The sequence below is a fragment of the Onychomys torridus genome, chromosome 18 (assembly GCF_903995425.1).
Source record: "Onychomys torridus chromosome 18, mOncTor1.1, whole genome shotgun sequence".
NCBI classification, from domain to species: domain Eukaryota; kingdom Metazoa; phylum Chordata; class Mammalia; order Rodentia; family Cricetidae; genus Onychomys; species Onychomys torridus.
Genome location: NC_050460.1, coordinates 58,296,837 through 58,315,924, shown reverse-complemented (window position 1 = coordinate 58,315,924; position 19,088 = coordinate 58,296,837). Strand labels below are relative to the sequence as shown.

The 19,088-nt window shown below is 50.9% G+C and overlaps 1 protein-coding gene across 12 annotated transcripts in view; it reads left to right on the top strand.

The window, feature by feature from the left end:
- Pcbp3 (poly(rC) binding protein 3) overlaps positions 1-19,088 on the top strand; it is a 199,599-nt gene that overhangs the window by 162,354 nt on the left and 18,157 nt on the right. For 6 of the 12 annotated variants that reach the window (XM_036167315.1, XM_036167314.1, XM_036167317.1 and 3 more), the window contains 7 exons: positions 616-770; positions 1,876-1,899; positions 2,855-2,887; positions 3,440-3,556; positions 11,770-11,901; positions 12,988-13,116; positions 15,965-16,039. In XM_036167315.1, coding sequence (XP_036023208.1) covers positions 616-770; positions 1,876-1,899; positions 2,855-2,887; positions 3,440-3,556; positions 11,770-11,901; positions 12,988-13,116; positions 15,965-16,039 — 665 coding nt within the window. Of the gene's footprint in view, positions 1-615; positions 771-1,875; positions 1,900-2,854; positions 2,888-3,439; positions 3,557-11,769; positions 11,902-12,987; positions 13,117-15,964; positions 16,109-19,088 lie in introns of all 12 variants that reach the window. The other 6 variants (XM_036167309.1, XM_036167307.1, XM_036167308.1 and 3 more) reach the window with 1 other exon arrangement.

Here is a 19,088-nt window from a genome sequence, read left to right as displayed (position 1 = left end):
ACACAGTCATCTAGTCACTTTCCCACAAATACTCGTGTCCCTATAATCTATCTTTGCCTGCAGACAATAAGCTGAAGCCTTCATTTATCCCGTGAAGCTAGCTGTTAGAGGTTAGCCTCGGGAAGCCTGTGAACTGTGCAGGGAGAGCAGGTTGGCTTTTTAAAGGGAGACCAGCAGCAGTACAGCAGCCAGACACTGAAGTGACCTTGGGGAAGGTTGCTGATAACTAGGCTTACAGGGACATGAGTACAGGAGCCTTGCTAGATAGTCGTAGAAAAGAGGGGCTCGGGTGGGTCATGGTACCCTAGAGTCTGCTCTCTGATGTGACAGGAAAGTAAACAGAAGAAACACTAGAGGAGCTGGGGCTCAGCAGGCTGGGTAGCCCACACTGGCTTTCCCTAGAGCTCCTCTGGCTGTCTGGATTCCTTTATGATTTGAGGAAACTGAGTCTGGAGGGCTTAAGTGACCTGTGCAGGGTCACATGATTAGGACCCAACTCTGGGCTTCTCCTGTGGTGGGGACAGTGGCACACCCACTCCCCTGGGGGCCAGAACATGGTTCTAGGTCCAAAGAAGAGTAGGTACCCTTGGCCACAGCTGTGCCTTCTTGTTGCAGGTGACGCCATCTGGGCCCCATCCATCCTTCCTCACAGCACCCTCAGCACCTTAAGCCACCACCCTGAGCTACATTTTGGAGGAAAGATGGAATCTAAGGTCTCAGAAGGTGGCCTGAACGTAACCCTGACCATCCGCCTACTGATGCATGGAAAGGTACTGTGGGGCAGAGGACGGGGCACCCACCGCCAGGGCTTTGCTCTGTACTCCTTCTTCTACAATCTCGAAACTACAAAGGGGTTGTAGTCCAAATCATACTTTCCTTAGAGCTACTCGAGACTGGCTGACCTCACACCTGTGACTCAATACCCCAGTGCCTGTGGCCTGCAGGTGCTGTCCTGCGTAGCCAGTAGACATGCCTTCCCGCCCAGCCCAGCAAGACAAGGCTGGTGCTGTGTTCTCTACTGCTCCCCCGAGAAATCTAGCTCCCAGCTTCTAAGATCTTCTGCCAGGGCTGGCCACTAGAACAACAGTTGTAGGACATCCAGCTTCCCAGAAAGCATGTCCTCTTGCACCCAGACATCCCTTTCTGTGGTGGAGTGTCCTTTCCTTCTCATAGCACATTCCCATATGAGAGTCTCTACTGATTGGCCTCTAGTTCCTATGACAGAAGGGCTGGAGCTGGCCACTCCCTCCTCTTGTTTCGTGAGCCCATGCCACACCTTCCACATGGATTTCTTCGGGCTTGGTTATAGTGAGAGAAGCAGGGCACACTTTGAAAGAGGTTATTTCCCTTGGCGGGAAGTCAGGCTGGCCCTGCCCCAAGTGATCCACCATAGAGAACCTTGCTGGGGCTGTCCTGTGGGCTGGTCCAGGTGATGGATCATACAGGCATGGAAGTACAAGTGCAGGATACTGGGGGCTGGGCCAGTGCCTTCTCCAAGTGTCCTAGATTGTAAAGCAAGCAAGGCACAGCAGCCGAGGTGTTATTTCCTCTCCCTCTGCGGCAGGGTTTCCTTAAGTGCATGGGTGACTCCCTCCTCCCAGGAAGTTTACTGATGAAGCTCAGCTCTGTCCCTGATCAGCTAAGCACAGAGGAGCTGGACAGCACAACCTAGACACGTCTTCTTGACCAGAGTGTCAGCTCTCCTTTGGGACAGGTGTGCAGCTCAGTGGGAGAGTACTTGTCTGGTATACACAAGGTTCCACCCACAACACTGTAAAAACCTTAATTCCCCCACATGTCAGATAGACTGTTTCTTGAAGCCTCAGTCCTAGTATGTTCTGTGACATCACCTTTCTCTCTTGATTTTTCCTACAGGAAGTTGGAAGCATCATTGGGAAGGTAATTATTGAGTGAACTCTGTCTTTCTCGATACAGTGATATAGACAAAGATAGCAGTAGCCCCTGGTGCTGACTGGCCTCAGCAGGTACACAGCCCCTGGCAGGCATACTATGCTAGAGGAAGTCAGGGTCCCGAGGAGCTCTGCCCTGGCAGCCCTGTTCACACCCCTTTGTTTGAACAACAGTACCATGACTCTCGTTCTTGGTTCTGGGTGAACCATGCAGGGAACAGGGAACATTCTTCCTGGGTGCTGGCAGGGCCCTAGCTGGTCACTGTGAAGCTTATTCTTACCATCTCTGTGCCTGGTACATCTGGGCTTCAGACCCCAGGAAGTGTCACGTGCTTGCACTTATCAGGTTTCCTGTAATCAAAACGACCTTCAGGAGATTAGTAACACCTCTTTTTATACACCGAAAGTAAAAGATGTTTCCGTGGAGAAAGGACCAATGAGAAGCCTGTGTGAGAGAGAGTGGCTGGGGGCCAGGGACTTCCCTCCCAGCATGCTGTATTTTGGTCATCTCTGGTAACCCTGCACCTGTGTAGTATAGGGGAACTTCTAATTGCTCAGTGTCCCAACTCTTTCTGAATATTTCTTTGGAAAGAGCTTCTCAGGACATCACCACTCATGGAAAAAGTGTTTGACCCAGGTTTAACCCCTGCTGGGCATCCTGGCCATATTTGTGGTGCTGTCATGAAAATATGCCAGCTTTGCCACTGAGTGACTATGCCTCCCTTCCCATACCTTTGTCTCTTCATCTGAGGTACCCCAGAATTGTGTGGCCCAGTGAGTAAAGAGACCAGTTAACTCACGGGGGCAGGCAAGGACCGGGAGTAGACTAGAGGCAGGTAGCAGCTCACTGTGCTGGCAGCTTCCAGCATCCAGGGCTAGGCTGGGCCAGGCCCACGTCCCCTCTGTGCACCTGGCAATGACAGATATCTGTGTCTCCGTTCCAGAAAGGAGAAACAGTGAAGAAGATGCGTGAAGAGGTGAGTATGCTTGACTCTAGTGTCACCCTATCCCCGGGTTAGGTTGGCCAGGCGGGTGTGGCACTGTCTGTGGCTCTCTTGGACCTGCCCATGTGTCAGGGATGCAAGGCAAAGAGGGGCAATCCCGTCTGACACGCTACGCATGCAGTGCTCAGCTGCAGAGGGCGTACATTCTCGGAATCACTGGGACTCAGTTACTAACTAAAAATCTACTCTAGAAGGGCATGATGGCACATACGTGTAACCCTAGCACCAAGGAGACAGAGACAAAAGGGCTGAAGTTTAGTGCCATTCTCCACTGCACAGGGAGTTCAAGGCCAGCATGGTTACACAAGACCCTGTTTTAAAAAAACAAAAACAAAAAGCAATAAAACCTTAAAAATTCCACTTTGATGGGGATTTCTGGAAAGGATCTTGCTGTTCAGAATGAGATTTTCAAGCGTGTCTCAGCACTAGTGTCTGCCTGAGGTTGTCGGCAAGCTTAGAGAAGCCAGGCCCGCACAGGACTGCTTTTCCCTTCTGCCAGCTGCGTTTCCTCTTCTCCCACCTTAGAGTGGCGCCAGGATCAACATCTCAGAGGGAAACTGCCCGGAGAGAATTGTCACCATCACAGGCCCGACCGATGCCATCTTCAAGGCCTTTGCTATGATAGCGTACAAGTTTGAGGAGGTAAGGCACAGCCTGGCACCTGCTTGAGGCTGGTTCCAGCTGGCTCCTGCACCCATCCATCTGTTTGTCTCACTCGGTTGAGGAACTGGCTTGCTTTGTGACCAGGCTACCTTAGGAATTTTCTACACCTTCAATACCCCAGGTGTTCACCCCTGCTTCTGTCCAGCTGGAGGGTCAGCACCCTTTCTTATTCCTAAAGTTGACCACTTCTACATGTGCCCAGTGGAGAAGGCCACCTCCTTTATGTTTCCCAGGCACCATGCAGAGCCTCAGCACACAGGTCCCACCAGACACATGGCTGCTCTTATGTCTCAGGCTGTACTGGTACCTTCGGAGTCCCCCTGCTCTGTCTGCCACGTGGCCCCAGACAAAGCCCTGACTGGCCCAACTCGGGTCTCGGCTACACACACTACAGCAGCCCTCCTCCCCAGAGAGTTGATGTAGCTGTGTCTTAGCCGGAGGTAGAAGTATATTTTCATGTTGGGAGATGTACACGTGTGTGTGATACTCTGTGTGCTCTCAGTGAGCTGCTCTTCATGTAGTTAATGTCTCCATTTAATGTTTATGCACATAGGGTGATCAAACTACTTTTTTCTGTCATAAATGAGGGACAATGGTCAGATTTTGAGGTAGGCTTTGTGGGTATAAGCAAAGACCCCTCTAAATGAGAACAAGCAGACTGTATATACTGGGGCAGAGGGAAGATTTTAGGGATGCCCTATGGATGGCTGTGGGTAGGAGAACCGGAGATGACTGACTCCCTGGCAGCCAGGTTTCTTGCCAGAGTCGTGAGAGCAAGGATTTGCTTTCTCCAGTGGTCCCTGACTTAGAATTGGGAGTGAGTCTTAGGGAAACTCTGGGTACCCAAGCTTTACCCATCCTGAGTTGAAGCCACAGAAGCTGCTATATAGAGGTATAGGCCATTCTCAGGGCACCCATGGCCTAGCCATCACTGGTTTGCATGCTGCATTTCTCATGTGCCCTTGTAAGAAGCTAGCCAGTGAGGGAAGGCTCGAGCAGACGTTCATTATGCAGGGCTCAGCTGTCTTGGTGGCCACACTTTGCATGATCACCCTGGTCTCTTAGTTCCGTGTCATGACTATCATATATGGAGTGCGTGATTGCATAGGACATGCAGGGTACTAGTAGAAAGCACATGGCCACCGTGACAGAAGCAGAAGCTGTTTACAGTTCCTGAAAGGTGCTTTGAATCCAAGAGCTCTGGTACCCAGCCCAGGCCAAGAGAACCACCCAGGGACTGAGCTGATAGGTCCCTCCTTGAGGTGACTCATAGTTGCTCTTTGGTCCCAGAATAGCAGGACGTAGTCACAACAGCACAGATGCCCCCATGACCAGCCTGCAAGAAGTCTAGAGTAAGCTGCCATTTCGTAATGCTTATGCCAGTGGGTGGGGACAGTCTACCAAACATCTCGGGTTCAGATGCCATTAGTCACCTCTGCCGGAAGCAGTGAGGATCCAAGCAGTCTTTTCTCCTGTACAGCCTGTCACGGGTCGGGGTGGGGGCTCTGCATGGTGGTTCTCTGGGCAGTGGGCTAGTGACTAGCACAAGAGTGCTGAGTGATGCAGGCTGGCCTTGTCCTGAAGTAGCTGGCAGACAAGTCTCAGGATTCTTTCCCAAAGTGCCTGAGAATCAGTCTGAGACAAACAGGACCAGTGACGTCCGGCAGAGGCACCTGGAAGCCAGACAAGAGTGGCTGCTCAGGACAGGTCTGGATGCAGCTCCGGTGGCAGTGTCATGACTTGGATTTGCGTCTCTTGTGTTGCTGCATGAAAGGTTTAGAACTACCTGATTGATAGATTGTCATGATTGCTTTCTTAGAAGGAAGGTCAACAAGTCAAGGCATTGATGTCCATTTAGGGCCAGATGTCTACATCACTGTGTGCGCAAACTCCATTGCTGTAGTTTCCTATGTCTCACTGGATGAAACCAAATTCACCTGTTTTATCCCATACTCTTGGAATCTTGGTAGTCTGGGAGGGAGGTCAAGGGTTATGGCTACTGTTTGGGATCATCTGAGAATGGTATTAGGTAAGCATTTTCTAGCCTGTTTTCATAAAATAAGAGATGAGGGAGGAAGGCATATTATGAGTGGATGTCAACAGGGAGCCATTTGAAAATGAGAGGAGGCATGACACACTGGTCAGCTTTCTGTCAGTGTGATGGACCCGAGTTATCCATTAGAAAGCAAAATGGCTTATTTCGGCTCACAGTTCCAGGGTTTGTAGCCTATGGTGAGACAGGTCCGCTGCTTTTAGGCTTCTGCTGGAAGTGGGCCATATATTGTGGTCGGAGCACATGGCATAGAAAAACCATTCACCTCGTGGCCAGGATCCTGCAGTGCCTTGAGATAGCATACTTCTGATGAGCTAAAGTCTTCACAAGGCCCATCTTGGGTTTCTACTGCCTCTCAATAGTGTGAAATGAGGATTAGGCCCTTCACACATGGCCATTTGGAGGACATCACCAGTGAAGGCTGAGCTCCATCTTACAATACAAAATGCATTCAGTCTAACTCCCAAAGCATAACTATTACAACATTTATCAGAAGCCTGAGTCTCAGAGAGGACAAAGCCCTGTGAGCCCTTACAGAAGTCACAAAACAAGTTACATACTCAAGGTACAACAGCACAGTGTAGACATTCCCGTTCTGAGCATTCCTGAAGGCAGGAACTGGGAGGAAATCAAGAACAAACAAAAACAAAAAAACCAAAATACCTCATACACATTAAAAACAAACAAAACCCCTCCTTGGCCTCTGTGTCAGCTCCTTCCTAGAATTCCTGCCTTGACTTCCCTCAGTGATGGAGTGTGACTTGAGAGTTAGAAGCTGGAGGAAACCCTTTCCTCCCCAGGTGGCTTGTGGTCATGGTGTTTATCACAGTAATAGGAAAGTAACTGAGGCAGACCGTGACTACTCCATACTTCTGCCTAGGCTTCCAGACTTGCCTCTGAAAGTCTGATGGAACCCCCCATGACCCTACAGTTCTTTTCTTTTTTCCTGCCTACTCCACCAGTGACTGCTGCCAGCATGAGCAGTGTGTTGCCATCCAGGGGACTCAGGGGTCTTTGCTTTAGCTGGGAAGAGCTCACAGGGAGGCGAGATGCTTCAGATGCCCGCCTCCCACAGCTTCAGTGACCTTCATCACTTGATAGCAGTGACCGAGGCAGCAGTCAGGTGGAAGCGGAAACAAGCGGCTAACTCCAGTGTCGCAGTCCTGCTATGGGACACTCAACCCTGCAACTGTTACAGTCCCCATGGCAGCTTCAGGTGTCAGGCCCTTTAGCTAGTGGCAGCAGTCAGTGTTAAGTTCTCAGCCTGGGCTCTGAGGTCCCATGGTCCCAAAGACTTAACAGTTCTCGGGAAGTCTTTTAATAAGCAAGACCCTCGGGTTCTCTGCTCTAACGCTGTCTCTGTCTTCTGCTGCCCCCACCCCCCCCCCCAGTCTCCTCATGTACGCTTCCTTTCTTCCTCCTTCCCTGGTCATTCTCAGACTTCATCTGCTTCTGCAGGAGCCAGGATGCAGCTGCAGCACCTGGCGCTGCTCTGGAACCAGAGTATTTGGAGGGCTGTTTAGGAACCGGACTCTGGGTGCAGTTGGGATCACTTAATCATGGGCATCCCTCCCTCACAGGGGCAGGATCCCAGGGAAGCGAATGGGATCCTTGGGTAGCAAGGTGCTATACTGATGCCACCAGACAGATTCAACCCAGTGGGTGCTGCCAAGGAGTGAGTCCCAGGCCTCTGAAAGTAGCTGCTGCTTCTCCTCCCTCAGTAATTTCAGGCATTTAGCGCTGCGAAGCCAGCACCTAGAGCTCAGGAACCAGCGCCTGTCACAGATAGGGCTGTTGAGGAGCTTAGCATCAAAGAATATTGTGTCTATGCCCGGTGTTGGGCAGGGTGTCTGTGGCAGCACTACACTGTGTCAGATTCACATGTCGCTCACTACATCTAAAGTTACTGAGTTTTGCTGAGTGGCACACATGGTGCCGGTGAGATTGGATTCGTGTGGAGCCCACGGGATCAAGCCAGTGCTTTTTCTAGGTACGAAGCCAAAGCTCAAGGCCAGCATTTGCTCAGTTGTCAAGCTGTGCCCATTGCCATCCTCACCACTGTCCCCATGCTCTGCTGTCTGCTTCTCCGTGTTGGTAGCTTAGCCGCACTAGTAAGTAGGCAAGGGACGACAACTCGCGACAAGTCTTTACTGGACCTGATGTTCCAACACCAGGGGGAGGCAACCCAGGAGACTCTCAGCTGAGTCCCTGAGTAAGCCGGGGCTGCCTGCTTAAGAACCTGAAAAGAGAGGGTTGGACCAATCACAATCATTTGTTTGGCTAATCACAGCAGTTTGTTTTGGACCAATCACAGTTTTTAAGGGTTGTATTTGGAACTAGTCACGGCCTTGCCACTAATGATAATAGAATATTACCTCCCTTCTGGCCAAGTTACAGGTAGTTTCTCAGGGCTGTGATTGCAAAAGGTCAGCTACAGCTGTTCTAACAGCCCTGGCTGGGACGACTCCTTCAAGAGCCAGGGCAATCGGCTGCAGTCCTACCATCAGTTCTGTCAATGTCCATGTGTGTGCAGATGGCTGAGCAGATGTAAGGGTAGCTAGCTAGCTGTCTGACCGATAGTCCTTAAGGCAGCCCAGCTAGCAAGAGAAAAAGTTCAGTAGCTTCTAATTATGGAACTAAAATTTCCTATCCCTAGTGATAGACTTTAAAAAGAATGCTTACAATAGACTTGTAGAACGTATCGCTGATACTAGCAGTAATTTAAAAAACAGTTTAGCTGGGCAGCTGTGGCACACGCCTTTAAGCCCAGCACTCGGGAGGCAGAGCCAGGCAGATCTCTGTGAGTTCAAGGCCAGCCAGATCTACAGAATGAGATTCAGAAAAAAGAAAAAAAAAAAAAAAGCAGTTTAGGAAGTGCTTTAAACCTGTCCAGTATCCAGGGATGTGGACTCACCTTTTCTTTGTCACTTGAACACAACTCCACGACTTCTAAGTACCCTATTGGGTTAGGCAGTCCTGGATGAGCAAGGTACCTCTGGGCCTCTCTTCTTTTTGTCTTTTTTTTTTTCCCCAGAGCTGAGGACCGAACCCAGGGCCTTGCGCTTGCTAGGCAAGCGCTCTACCACTGAGCTAAATCCCCAACCCTGGGCCTCTCTTCTTAAAGACTCTACCCTGGAAAGTGTTTGAGACAAATGTGCACTTATGCACCTCTGAGCCTATGGTAAAAGTAGCCACGCTAATGGTTGTATTTGTTCCAGGCATCTTCGTTGTTGTCCTGACTTGATGAACTTGGCTTTGATTTAGTGGCAGTTAAATCTCTCTAGCCACTGTGTCACCCTCTGCTGTGCCTGTGAACATGCTCCTTCTCTGGAAAATTGCCCTTTCCACGATCTCTTGTTGCTTGTTGTTTTGTTTTCCTCTCTTCCGCACTAGGAAGTTGAGCCAGGGTCCTGAGTACGCCCGGCAAGCACTCTACTGCACCTCACCCTGCTCTTCGCTTTTACTCCCGATTCTCACTATAAATCTGGCTAAAAGCAGCCAGTGTTACCCGAGCTGTCTTGTGACTGTTGTGTTCCCTTAAACATTCATAGCCTTGAGTTTAGTTCCCAGTAGAGTCCATTAGTGTGCCTTTCCTGTCCACATTGATGCCCACCGGAAATCGTGTTCAAGCTCCACCTCAGTCATCGCAGGCCATTTCTAGACTGGTTCACCAGACTCCTGTCATAAAACAGTTCTGAAGCCTCCATTGCATTATGAAGGCCAGTCCAGCAATAGCCCCACTCCTCAGAACCAACGTTCACTGGTCAGTTTTCCGTTACAGTGATGACTGCCGAAGACAGATCAACTTAAAAAGAAAGGGCTTACAAGGCTCATAGTTCTAAAGGGCTCATGCACAATATAGTGAGACCATTGCTTTAGAACTCAGGTTGTTGGGGTTTCATCATAACATGGCAGGAACATGTGATAGAGCAAAACCATTTACCCCACACCCAAGATGCAAATAAAAGGAAAAGGAAGAGACTCAAATCCTACACTTCCCTTCAGGGACACACCCCCAGTAATACTAAAGCCACCCACTAAGGCCCACCTTCTAAAGTTCTGTCACCTCCCATGTTAGTTACTTTTCTTGTTCCTGTGGTAAAATACGTGATGAAAGGCAGCTTAAGGGAGCAAGGGTGATTCTGACTTACAGGTCAAGGGCACCGTCCATCATGGCAGGGGAGGCATGGCAGTAGGAGCTTGGGTACCTGGTCACAGCACATCTCCAGTCAAAGAAGAGACGGATGCTGCTGTTACAGTCACCCTGGTGATGCTCACTCTTCAGTTAAGCTAACCTAGACGCCTTTTCACAGATACACCCAGAGTTCTGTCTCCTAAGTGATTCTAGATCCTGTCAAGTTGACAGTCAAAATGAACCATCACATCTCCCAACACAGGCTGGAAGCCAAGCTTTTAACACGTGGACCTTTGGGGGGCATTCCAGCTGGAAACCACAGCAGATGAAGTAGATAAGGAGGTTGGAATGTATCTCTGGAGGAGACAGTCCACCATTTTCCTGGCTTCCTGTGCTTGTCTCTTTAGCTCTCTGTTGCTGATCCTAGAGGATTTCTGAAATCTTCTGGAACTAATTTTCTACTATATGGAATACCAGATTGTGGTATTGAGCTGTGAAACATGAAGAAAGCTTATAAGCATCAGCTCTCTGGGGTTTCATTAAGTGTCCGATTTGGTCCCTTCCATGAGGCTCCAGAGCCACTTTCATGAGGAGACAGCGCCTCCTGGTGGTAGGTTGTAAAGAGGTGCCTGGGAAGCTGCCTCAGCCTGGTGGGGGTAGACGGGGCAGCCTGAGCCCTCTCATAGTTTGTTGTCACCTTTGCCTGTAGCAGGACTGAGTGTGGTGTCAGCATGAAATCTCTAAACTCAGGCTGACCAGTCACAGGAAAAAAGTATCTGCAAGTAGTGGGCAGTGTGGCTATAGAATCGGTGAGTTGTCTTTGGCCTAAGGATCTCAAGGCATCCTGGAAACTTGGTTTATGCTTTATGCCAGGCATCAAGCTGAGAACCTTGCACATTCTAAGTACCTGCTGTCACTGAACTATACCCCACACCCTGAAGGTGTTGGTAATTTTAATGACCACAGATCCTTTCAACTTCCCAGAACACTGCAATAATGAGACAATGCTGATAATAGGTCACTCCCTCCAGAGTTCTTAAGAACTGGCTCCTGTAAAGCGTGTGCCCTGACATTTGGTATAAAAGTTGGTATGCTCCCAAACTCAATAAAACCAAGCCATTTTTAGCAACTTTAAGGGCTATAGCTTTCTGCAAGGAAATGCTTCTGTTAACCTCCTGAAACACACATATGGTAGCTAAAACACCTCAATCCAGGAAACAGGAAACCATGTATAAAACCCATTGGGAGTGTGGTTCAGGGGACTTGAGCCTAGTCTTTCTTTCTCATTTCTTCCATCCTTGTTTTGCTAAAAAGGTGACGCGTGGCCTGAAAGTGCCCTCATCTGTCTCTAATGTTTTCAAATGCTAGCCAGTCTTTTCCAGTCGATGACAACCTAGCACACAGCAGTCACACCAAAGCCACCATAGGGATGAGAGGTCATGCCCCAAGTCTACCAAAGACGGCAACCAAAATCAGCCCCCAGGCTGGGGACAACCAGGAGAAGAGCTCACTACCAAGAGGGTGGGTCTAGATGCAGAGTTGAGCAGCAGCCACACAGGTCTCTGGGTACTCGGCCTGGATAGAGGCTGGGTCCAGGACAAGGGGAAATGGAGAGAGATGAACACACTGCCCACATGGAGCAGCTGAAGCGGTGTGTGCAGAGCTGGGTGGGGCAAGGGGTTAGCCCCTTTCCCTGGCACAGCAGATGGAGTGTCTGGGCAGGAGCAGTGGTTCACCAGAAGCAAGGCTCCCTGGTGATCACCCAGGAAAAGGGAGGGTTTGTTTTGTTTTGTGTCTAAGCCTGGCCTGGCTCTGAAGTTTCCATGGTTGCCAGGTCCACTTTCTGCATCCCTTCTCTGTGTGGGGAAGGCTCCTGGAGTTCTTCCCAGTGTGCATTGAAGCAGGTAAAGGCAGATGCTGCATCCATGTCCTCAACAGTGGTCCTAAACCACACCGCTGCGCCTCACTAGTATGAATCCAACATGCCTGTTTTCTTCTCCCTAGGACATCATTAATTCCATGAGCAACAGCCCTGCCACCAGCAAGCCCCCAGTGACATTGAGACTAGTGGTGCCTGCCAGCCAGTGCGGGTCCTTGATCGGGAAAGGTGGCTCTAAGATCAAGGAAATCCGGGAGGTACTGCCCATTCTTATTGCACGTCTCCCACACAGTCCGTAAGTGTATGCACTGATAGTGCAGAGCCCGGTGGCTCAAAGCTGGTGTGCAAACGTGACAGGCAATCCAGTTCACCAGTGAAAAATGGGATGTGGGGAACCCTGCCACATTTACACGGGCACACTGTGACCTATGCCAAGAGTAGCCCTGCTTTGCCAAGGTCAAAAACAAGGATGGGGGTGGAGGTCCTTGGACAGGCAGGTTTTAGCACCCAAGTTCTGTGGCTGCAGGCACACTCTGCCTGAGAGATGCCCTTGCACATGTCCATCAGGTCCCGCCTCCTGGGATGACACTAAGAGCCTGAACCTGGTGTGGGCTTGACATTGAGAACATTTGCTCTAAGGAAGGCTAAGTCCTCCCCACCTCTCTCGCTCTTTCAGTTTTTTGAGACAGGGTTTCTCTGTGTAGCCCTGTCTATCTTGGAACTCCCTTTGTAGCCCAGGCTGGCCTCGAACTCACAGAGATCCACCCATCTCTGCCTCCCGAGTGCTGGGAATAAAGGTGTGCGCCACCACACCTGGCCCAAGTCCTTCTCTTAGGCAGGAGGGCAGCTACCCTTTCTTGGTTCCTTCCCTGTCCCCCTTTGTGACTTAGAAGATGCCAGGTTCCTTGTGCATGTGACTCCCTGACATTGTCACTAAGTTTGTGTTCCTCACTTGTCCTGAGCATCCAAGTAGTCACTTAATGTATGTGGTAGCCAGACGTCAAGTCCTAGACTCAGGCTTCCTGACCTCCATGTGACCTACTTCCATGGAGGAAGAATTCTTGGTCCAGAAAGAGCACTCTATTCTCCAGTAGACATTCCTCTACAGATGCAGGGCCTCCTGTCCAGCACACTGGCTGAGATGGAAGTCAGAGCTCACTAAGAGGTGTGCCGAGGCAGGACTGAAGGGAGAGGGGACAGGAAATGACATCTGGGCGGTAAGATGAGGGAGGGCACTGTGACCAGCTAAGGCCCTGTTTCTAATGAAGGGTTTTCATGGTGTAGACCACCCTCAAGAGCTGCTCACCATCTGCTGTTCTCCTTCCAACGGCCCTTCTCTGCAGTCCACAGGTGCTCAGGTCCAGGTGGCAGGTGACATGCTGCCCAACTCCACAGAGCGGGCAGTGACTATCTCAGGGACCCCAGATGCCATCATCCAGTGTGTGAAGCAGATCTGTGTGGTCATGCTGGAGGTACAGTATGAACGTCGTGGGCCAACACATGTCGCCTGCCCGCCTTGCTCAATGCCAAGCTCACTCTCTGTGTGACTCTAGCTTTGTCACTAAGGCTCCTGGGCCTCGGTTGACCTGAGGGGTCATGTAGTCACTTGGGGTACAGGCATGAGCTGAAGGGACACCCTGGAAAGTGTCACCTGATGGTAGCCTGTGGGCATTGTCTGCATGTGAGTGGGTGAGCATGGGTGGGGGCAGGTGGGGGCAGATCATGAGGTTTCAGCCGTGGCCGTGGTGACCACTCTGACCAGACAGAGGCAGGCGTGGTGAAGTGGAAGAGGAAGTCTCCTGCCTGTCAGGCCGTCCAGCAGACAGGCCTATAGGCCTGCAGACTTCAGGAGAACAACTGCCCTGAACTCATGCCAGACCCAGGAAAATACAATGTGAAAAGAAAGATGTGGGAACAGAGGGGTAAGACGGAAGAAAAAGAGGCTGCGCCTGCCCACCGGTTCCTCCTAAGTTCCAGGCAAGGGTGGAGCAGAATCGCAGCAGCTTCTGGCTGTGGTCTTCCCTCAAGCTACCTCTGTGACCCTTCCCCAAAGGGGACCTTTCACCGTTTGGAGCACTGCTGACCTCTGTCCTCCCATAGCCCAAGCGGAGGCCACTACCACGTCTCCACAGAACTAACTCCACTAATCAGCTGCTGGGTCATCTGCTCTGTGTAATTGACATTATGGTCAGACCTCACATTAACTTTTTAAAAATGTTTGCATAGTTTTGTTTCCCTAAAGAATGTTTTGTGAAGGTAAAGATTTTTTCAAGCCAGGCGGTGGTGGCACACGCCTTTAATCCCAGCACTCGGGAGGCAGAGACAGGCAGATCTTTGTGAGTTCGAGGCCAGCCTGGTCTATAGAGTGAGATCCAGGAAAGGCGCAAAGCTACACAGAGAAACCCTGTCTCGAAAAATACAAAAAACAAACAAACAAAAAAAAGATATTTTTCAAAAAGTGTTATTCTCATGCAGTCCCTCCCCCCCCCCGACACACACACTGGTCAGGGGATAGGGTGGTCCCATCACAGGAGCCCAGAGGCTGGGGATCATATCATGACTAAGGACTCGTAGCTCTTTGTACTGTCACTGGCACCAAGCAGTGAGAAGCACATGCCGAGCTCAGTGGCAGTGAGTGATGGTAGCGGTCAGTTCTGCAGTGGACCTCGGGGCCCAACTGCCCACTGCTCAGGACAGAATATGTGTCCTTGTCAGAAGTGCCCGGCAGACTTCCAGGCTGAAGCGTGGGACCAACGTCTGGGGCCATGTGTCAGAACTCACGTCTCTAGACAGTGTAAGAGAAACCATGGGCACGCACACTGTGGATGTCAGCAGTGGAGGCTGATCTGACAGGGACACCCGCCTCTCCTTTGCATGATGCGGTTTCCAGAAGCTGAAGAGCGTGACCCCCTCGCCAGGAAAGAAGACCTCACAGTGAAAACAGCCTCATTTCCACCCGAAGGACAGCTAGGAAATGGCAAAAGACGGATCCTAGACCCTACTTGTTCAAGCTTGCTTAAGGGGTGTACCCTGTGTACCCCACCCCCAGTCACGAAAAAGCAGTGCCCCCAGCAAATGTTCTTGGGTGAAGTCTGCAAAGAAAGCAAGTGTGGCCTTTATGGACCTCCTACCTCACAACTCTGGTGCCTCCTGCACCGTGAGAACAGCCTGCGTGCCTTGCCTACCTGGGAATGTTGACGGTCTAAGCCCAGAAGGTCACTCTTCTATGGGTGGAAATGAAACTGGCCCTTCTAACTGGGCACAGGGGCTCATGTGTTGAGAGGGACACGGCCTGGAGCACAGGTAATGACGCTGTAGTATCTGGAGTACTTGGCAGAAACAAGGTAGCAGCTGCGGTCCGCGCTGGACACATGAGAGCTCTTGGCACAATCTTGTACCACAGCCAGCCAGGTTTGCACAGAGGCTCTAGGAGGCATTTTTTAGGACCCCAGTGATGGGGAATATGGGCCAGCTAAGACTGTGTCCTTCGCCATCTACTGTCAGCTTCAGGGTAAGAAATACTCCAAGGTCACACCCTCAGAGGCTCTGGTATGCTGTGGTCATTGTCCTTGCCTATGGGACAGTTACTTGTTGCTGTAACAAAACCCCTGCTAAAAACATTGGGCACGTTGCTAAGAGACCGCCTATATCTGGACCCACGGGTAGTCAAGGAAAATTATAGCAGACTTCGTCATTGTGGAATCTCATTGGACCTCTGTGAGCTACCTGATTTTTTCACTGGGGAAACAGAATGATTCTAAGCTGCTCTAAACACCACTGCTATAGGATAAGCAGAGAACTTGGGTTGCTTGACATCAGTTCCCATTTTCCAGGGACTCAAGTACTTTTTATCAGAGGACACAAGCTGCTCTTTTGTGAAGTCACTGCCATGTCTACCTTCGGACCCCTGTGGGACCATACAAGGAGAAAAGGGTGGCATGCACAGCCTATGGGGTCAGCTGCTAGCAGTCCCTTCCCAGCAAGCAGGTGGTCCGCCTACCTTGGCACACCTGTGGGACCCTGCTCCCGCCTGGCTAGCCACGGGGTCTATGGAGGATAGGGAGCAGTTGGTGCAGGCCTGGGAAAAGAAGTGTCCGTCCCAAGGAAGAAGGCAGTGAAGATGGAGAATCCGGCCTGCCTCAGTGTGCTGAGGGCAGGGTCATCTCCTTTTGATGTCCCTGGATGTCTTCCCTCCTCACTGTTGCAGCCACGTCTAAAGGGCCGGGGGTCCCCGCAGAGGGGGTGGGCATGGGAAGGCAGCCCAAGGCCAACAGCAAAGCTGTTCTAACCGCTCTCTCCCTCTCCTGTCCCTTTTCCTAGTCCCCACCGAAAGGTGCCACCATTCCCTACCGCCCAAAGCCCGCCTCCACCCCTGTCATTTTTGCAGGTGGTCAGGTAAGAGCCGACCCGCTCGCGGCCTCCACTGCCAACCTCAGCCTTTTACTGCAGCACCCGCCGCTGCCCGTTAGTGCACTCAGGTTTTCTCGCCTTCTCACGTGCACGTCTCCCACCCTGCGATGGACACAGAGCTCTCTGGCTCACACCAGGCAGTGGGGGGGGGGGGGGGCTGGGGAGGCACAGCTGCTGCTCGCTCACAGCTACATCCCTTGAACACATTTCCCAGTGAGATCCCTGACTGAGACAGGAGAGATCTGCAGACAGAGGCAAATTTAGGTGTTGCCTAATAATGCCTGCCAAACCTCCTCTGTGGATGTCGCTGGGCAGCTTAGGTAATTAGTGGGCAGAAACATTCTGGGTGACCATGGCTTGTGTTTGAGTCCTCTAGAGTTATGGGAACCAGGGTTCCATTTTCCTGAAGCACATCCAAGACCTTATCATATACTCAGGGAGTGGCAAGTACCTTCCTGTGAGGAGATGAATGACCTCAGGCTAGCCCCTTGTTCCTCTGTGGCTGTGATCATCCCCGCTATCCCTTGTCTGCCTGAGTAGACATCCTTCCAGGCAGAGAGATCACATTTACAAACCCATCCTTGAGTATTTAGTGGCTGGCATCTGTGGCCTAGAGAAGGGGGGTGGGGGTAGGCTGGGGAATGGCTTGTTCTGTGGGCAGCACTGGCCAGGAAGGGGAGAGACCCTGGAGAAGGCCCCTTTCTGCCTTCCTTACATGCTCACCAAAGCTCAGATGCCCATTTTATAATGTCCACACAGATGACTTGAACACGGACAGCCAGGGGTGTGCCCAGAAGAGCTCTGTGTCCCGTCGGCCGCGATGTGTGTCTTTGTTCAAGGGAGAGTTAAGTCAGAGACCCATAGGTGACCCGGCTGGCAGAATAGACACAGGGTTTTACTTTAGTGCTCAAAAAGAGAAAGAAAGACACAGAGAACCATTTTCTCATCTTTCTCACATTATAAAGGAGTCTTGCTGTATCTTTCTGGGAACAGCAGGAGCATGTGTGGGTCAGACCTGTTGCCCCCAGCTCCCTCCCAGCTCCCTTATTTTACATATGTACGTATGTGTGCATGTGCATGCATGCATGCACACACACACACAGTCTCCTGACTCCGGTCTGCCCCACTGTTGACAGAGAGTCCTGTGCTCTGATACAGACCTGGCATGTGACACATCCCACTGTACAGCAGGCCTTGCCAGCCTCATAGCCACTGAGGCTCAGGGCAGTACTTTAGACCATGCTGACATCAGAGATATGTTCACATAGCCCATTGCCAAGCCCAGCAAAGCTCCGTCTCCATTGATCTCCCCAGATTCATAGCTAGCTGACTGGTCAGTAACCAGTGTGAAATATATCTCTCTGTCAAATCCACAATCGCTCCATACAATGAAATGTGGAATTTTATTCAGAAGGCCCCTATCCAAATGAAAACTATATGGCATGGAGTCAGAGCCCCAATTCCAAGGGCAGAACCACTACAGGATCATGACCAGGATCACTGGGCCCCATTCACCTACAAAACAGTCACAGCAGTGAAGGTCACTGTGCTATTATGTTTATCACCGACAGTGTTAGCCTTTTAAAGTCCACCACCATTCCCTTGGAACTGTCTGGTCTGGCCTTGATTGTTTTAGCTGTACATAGGGGACAGACGCATAATGAGAGTCATCCTGGGAGGAAGCAATCTAATAGGAAAGCCAGACTACACACTCAGAAGTAAATATGTAAATTAGCTCTGGGTAGGTCCCCTCCAGGGTTCCACCCCCACATGCCCAAGACATGAGGTAGATCCAGAAGAGGCTGCCTAGGTATCTGACACTTTAGGTAGGACCGATGGCGAGACCTAGATCCTCAGCAGCTGACGCGGGAAAGCTGCTAGACGCTAACTCAGAATCAACTGTCACCTAGGCTGAGCTCCTGGGTTCCGCTCAGACATACAGGGCTGGGAGAGCAGCAGGCCTGGCCAGGATGATAGCAGGTCCCTTCCCCGAGTGATGCTTCCTCGGCTAACACCTGGGAGATCATTCCTGGCAGCAGTTTCCAGAAGCCAAGACTGCATCCCAGTCCTGCTGCACAGAGCAGTTACTTGTCTCTTTTTCCATGAAACTGCCATATTTTATCAGGTTCTTTTTCTTCCTCTGCTAGCACTGCCAGGCTGGCCCAGAACAGACTTCATTTTTGCTGAAACTGTGTCTATTTCAAAGCTGCCCTATGGCTGGGTCCCTGTTAGGTGGTCACATGGCTTTGAGCTCCTGAGTTTGGTTGTGACAAGAACTCTTAGCACATTTAAAAAAGAAATTGTGGGAGGGTCTGGGTCCATAGAAGTGACACATGATCCCCGGAAGTAACCCTCTCAAATGCCCAGAGACCTCAAGGATGGTCACACACAGGTCTAGACCAGCCAGCCATGTCCTCACGTCGTCTGTGCCTCCGCCAGGGTGGTACAGCCCTGCCCAAAGCCAGACAGTTGTCTGTGGTCTCACCCTCCCTTGACTGTGTTGTCTGTCTGTTGTCTGGGTTGCCAGAGGGCATCATAGCTGAAGGGCCTGTTGAGGGCTCTGCTCTCCCTGGGGTCTCAGGGTGAGGCTGGGGAGGAGCTGCTGTGCTTGGCACAGTCACAGATGTGAAGCAAGGGAAGTGATGAACTAAAGGAGCCTTGGGGAAACCACACTGGCCTCCAGAGAGGGGTGCCCCCTATGTGAAGAGACTACGTAAAATTTGGTAATAAAAACAAACTAGGTCAGTCCTATGACTGAGTTTGACCTATTTGTTAGTACAGCTTTGGCAAAACTTGTTCTGGTCACTTTTAAAACTTCTGTTGTCATTTGTATATCTCAGAAGCTAAATCTTGCCCCCCAAAATATTTGCTCTGATGGCTGATAATCAGTGGCCCTCTTACTGGGGGGTTAAATGGGTCATCTGGAGGTTTACCATTTTCAGAAAGTTTGAGAAAATCAGGGTTAGAAACAGTAGCTGGTCACAGCTCAGGGAGAGGACAGCTTCCCAGGACTCAGTAGTTGTAATTGAGACTC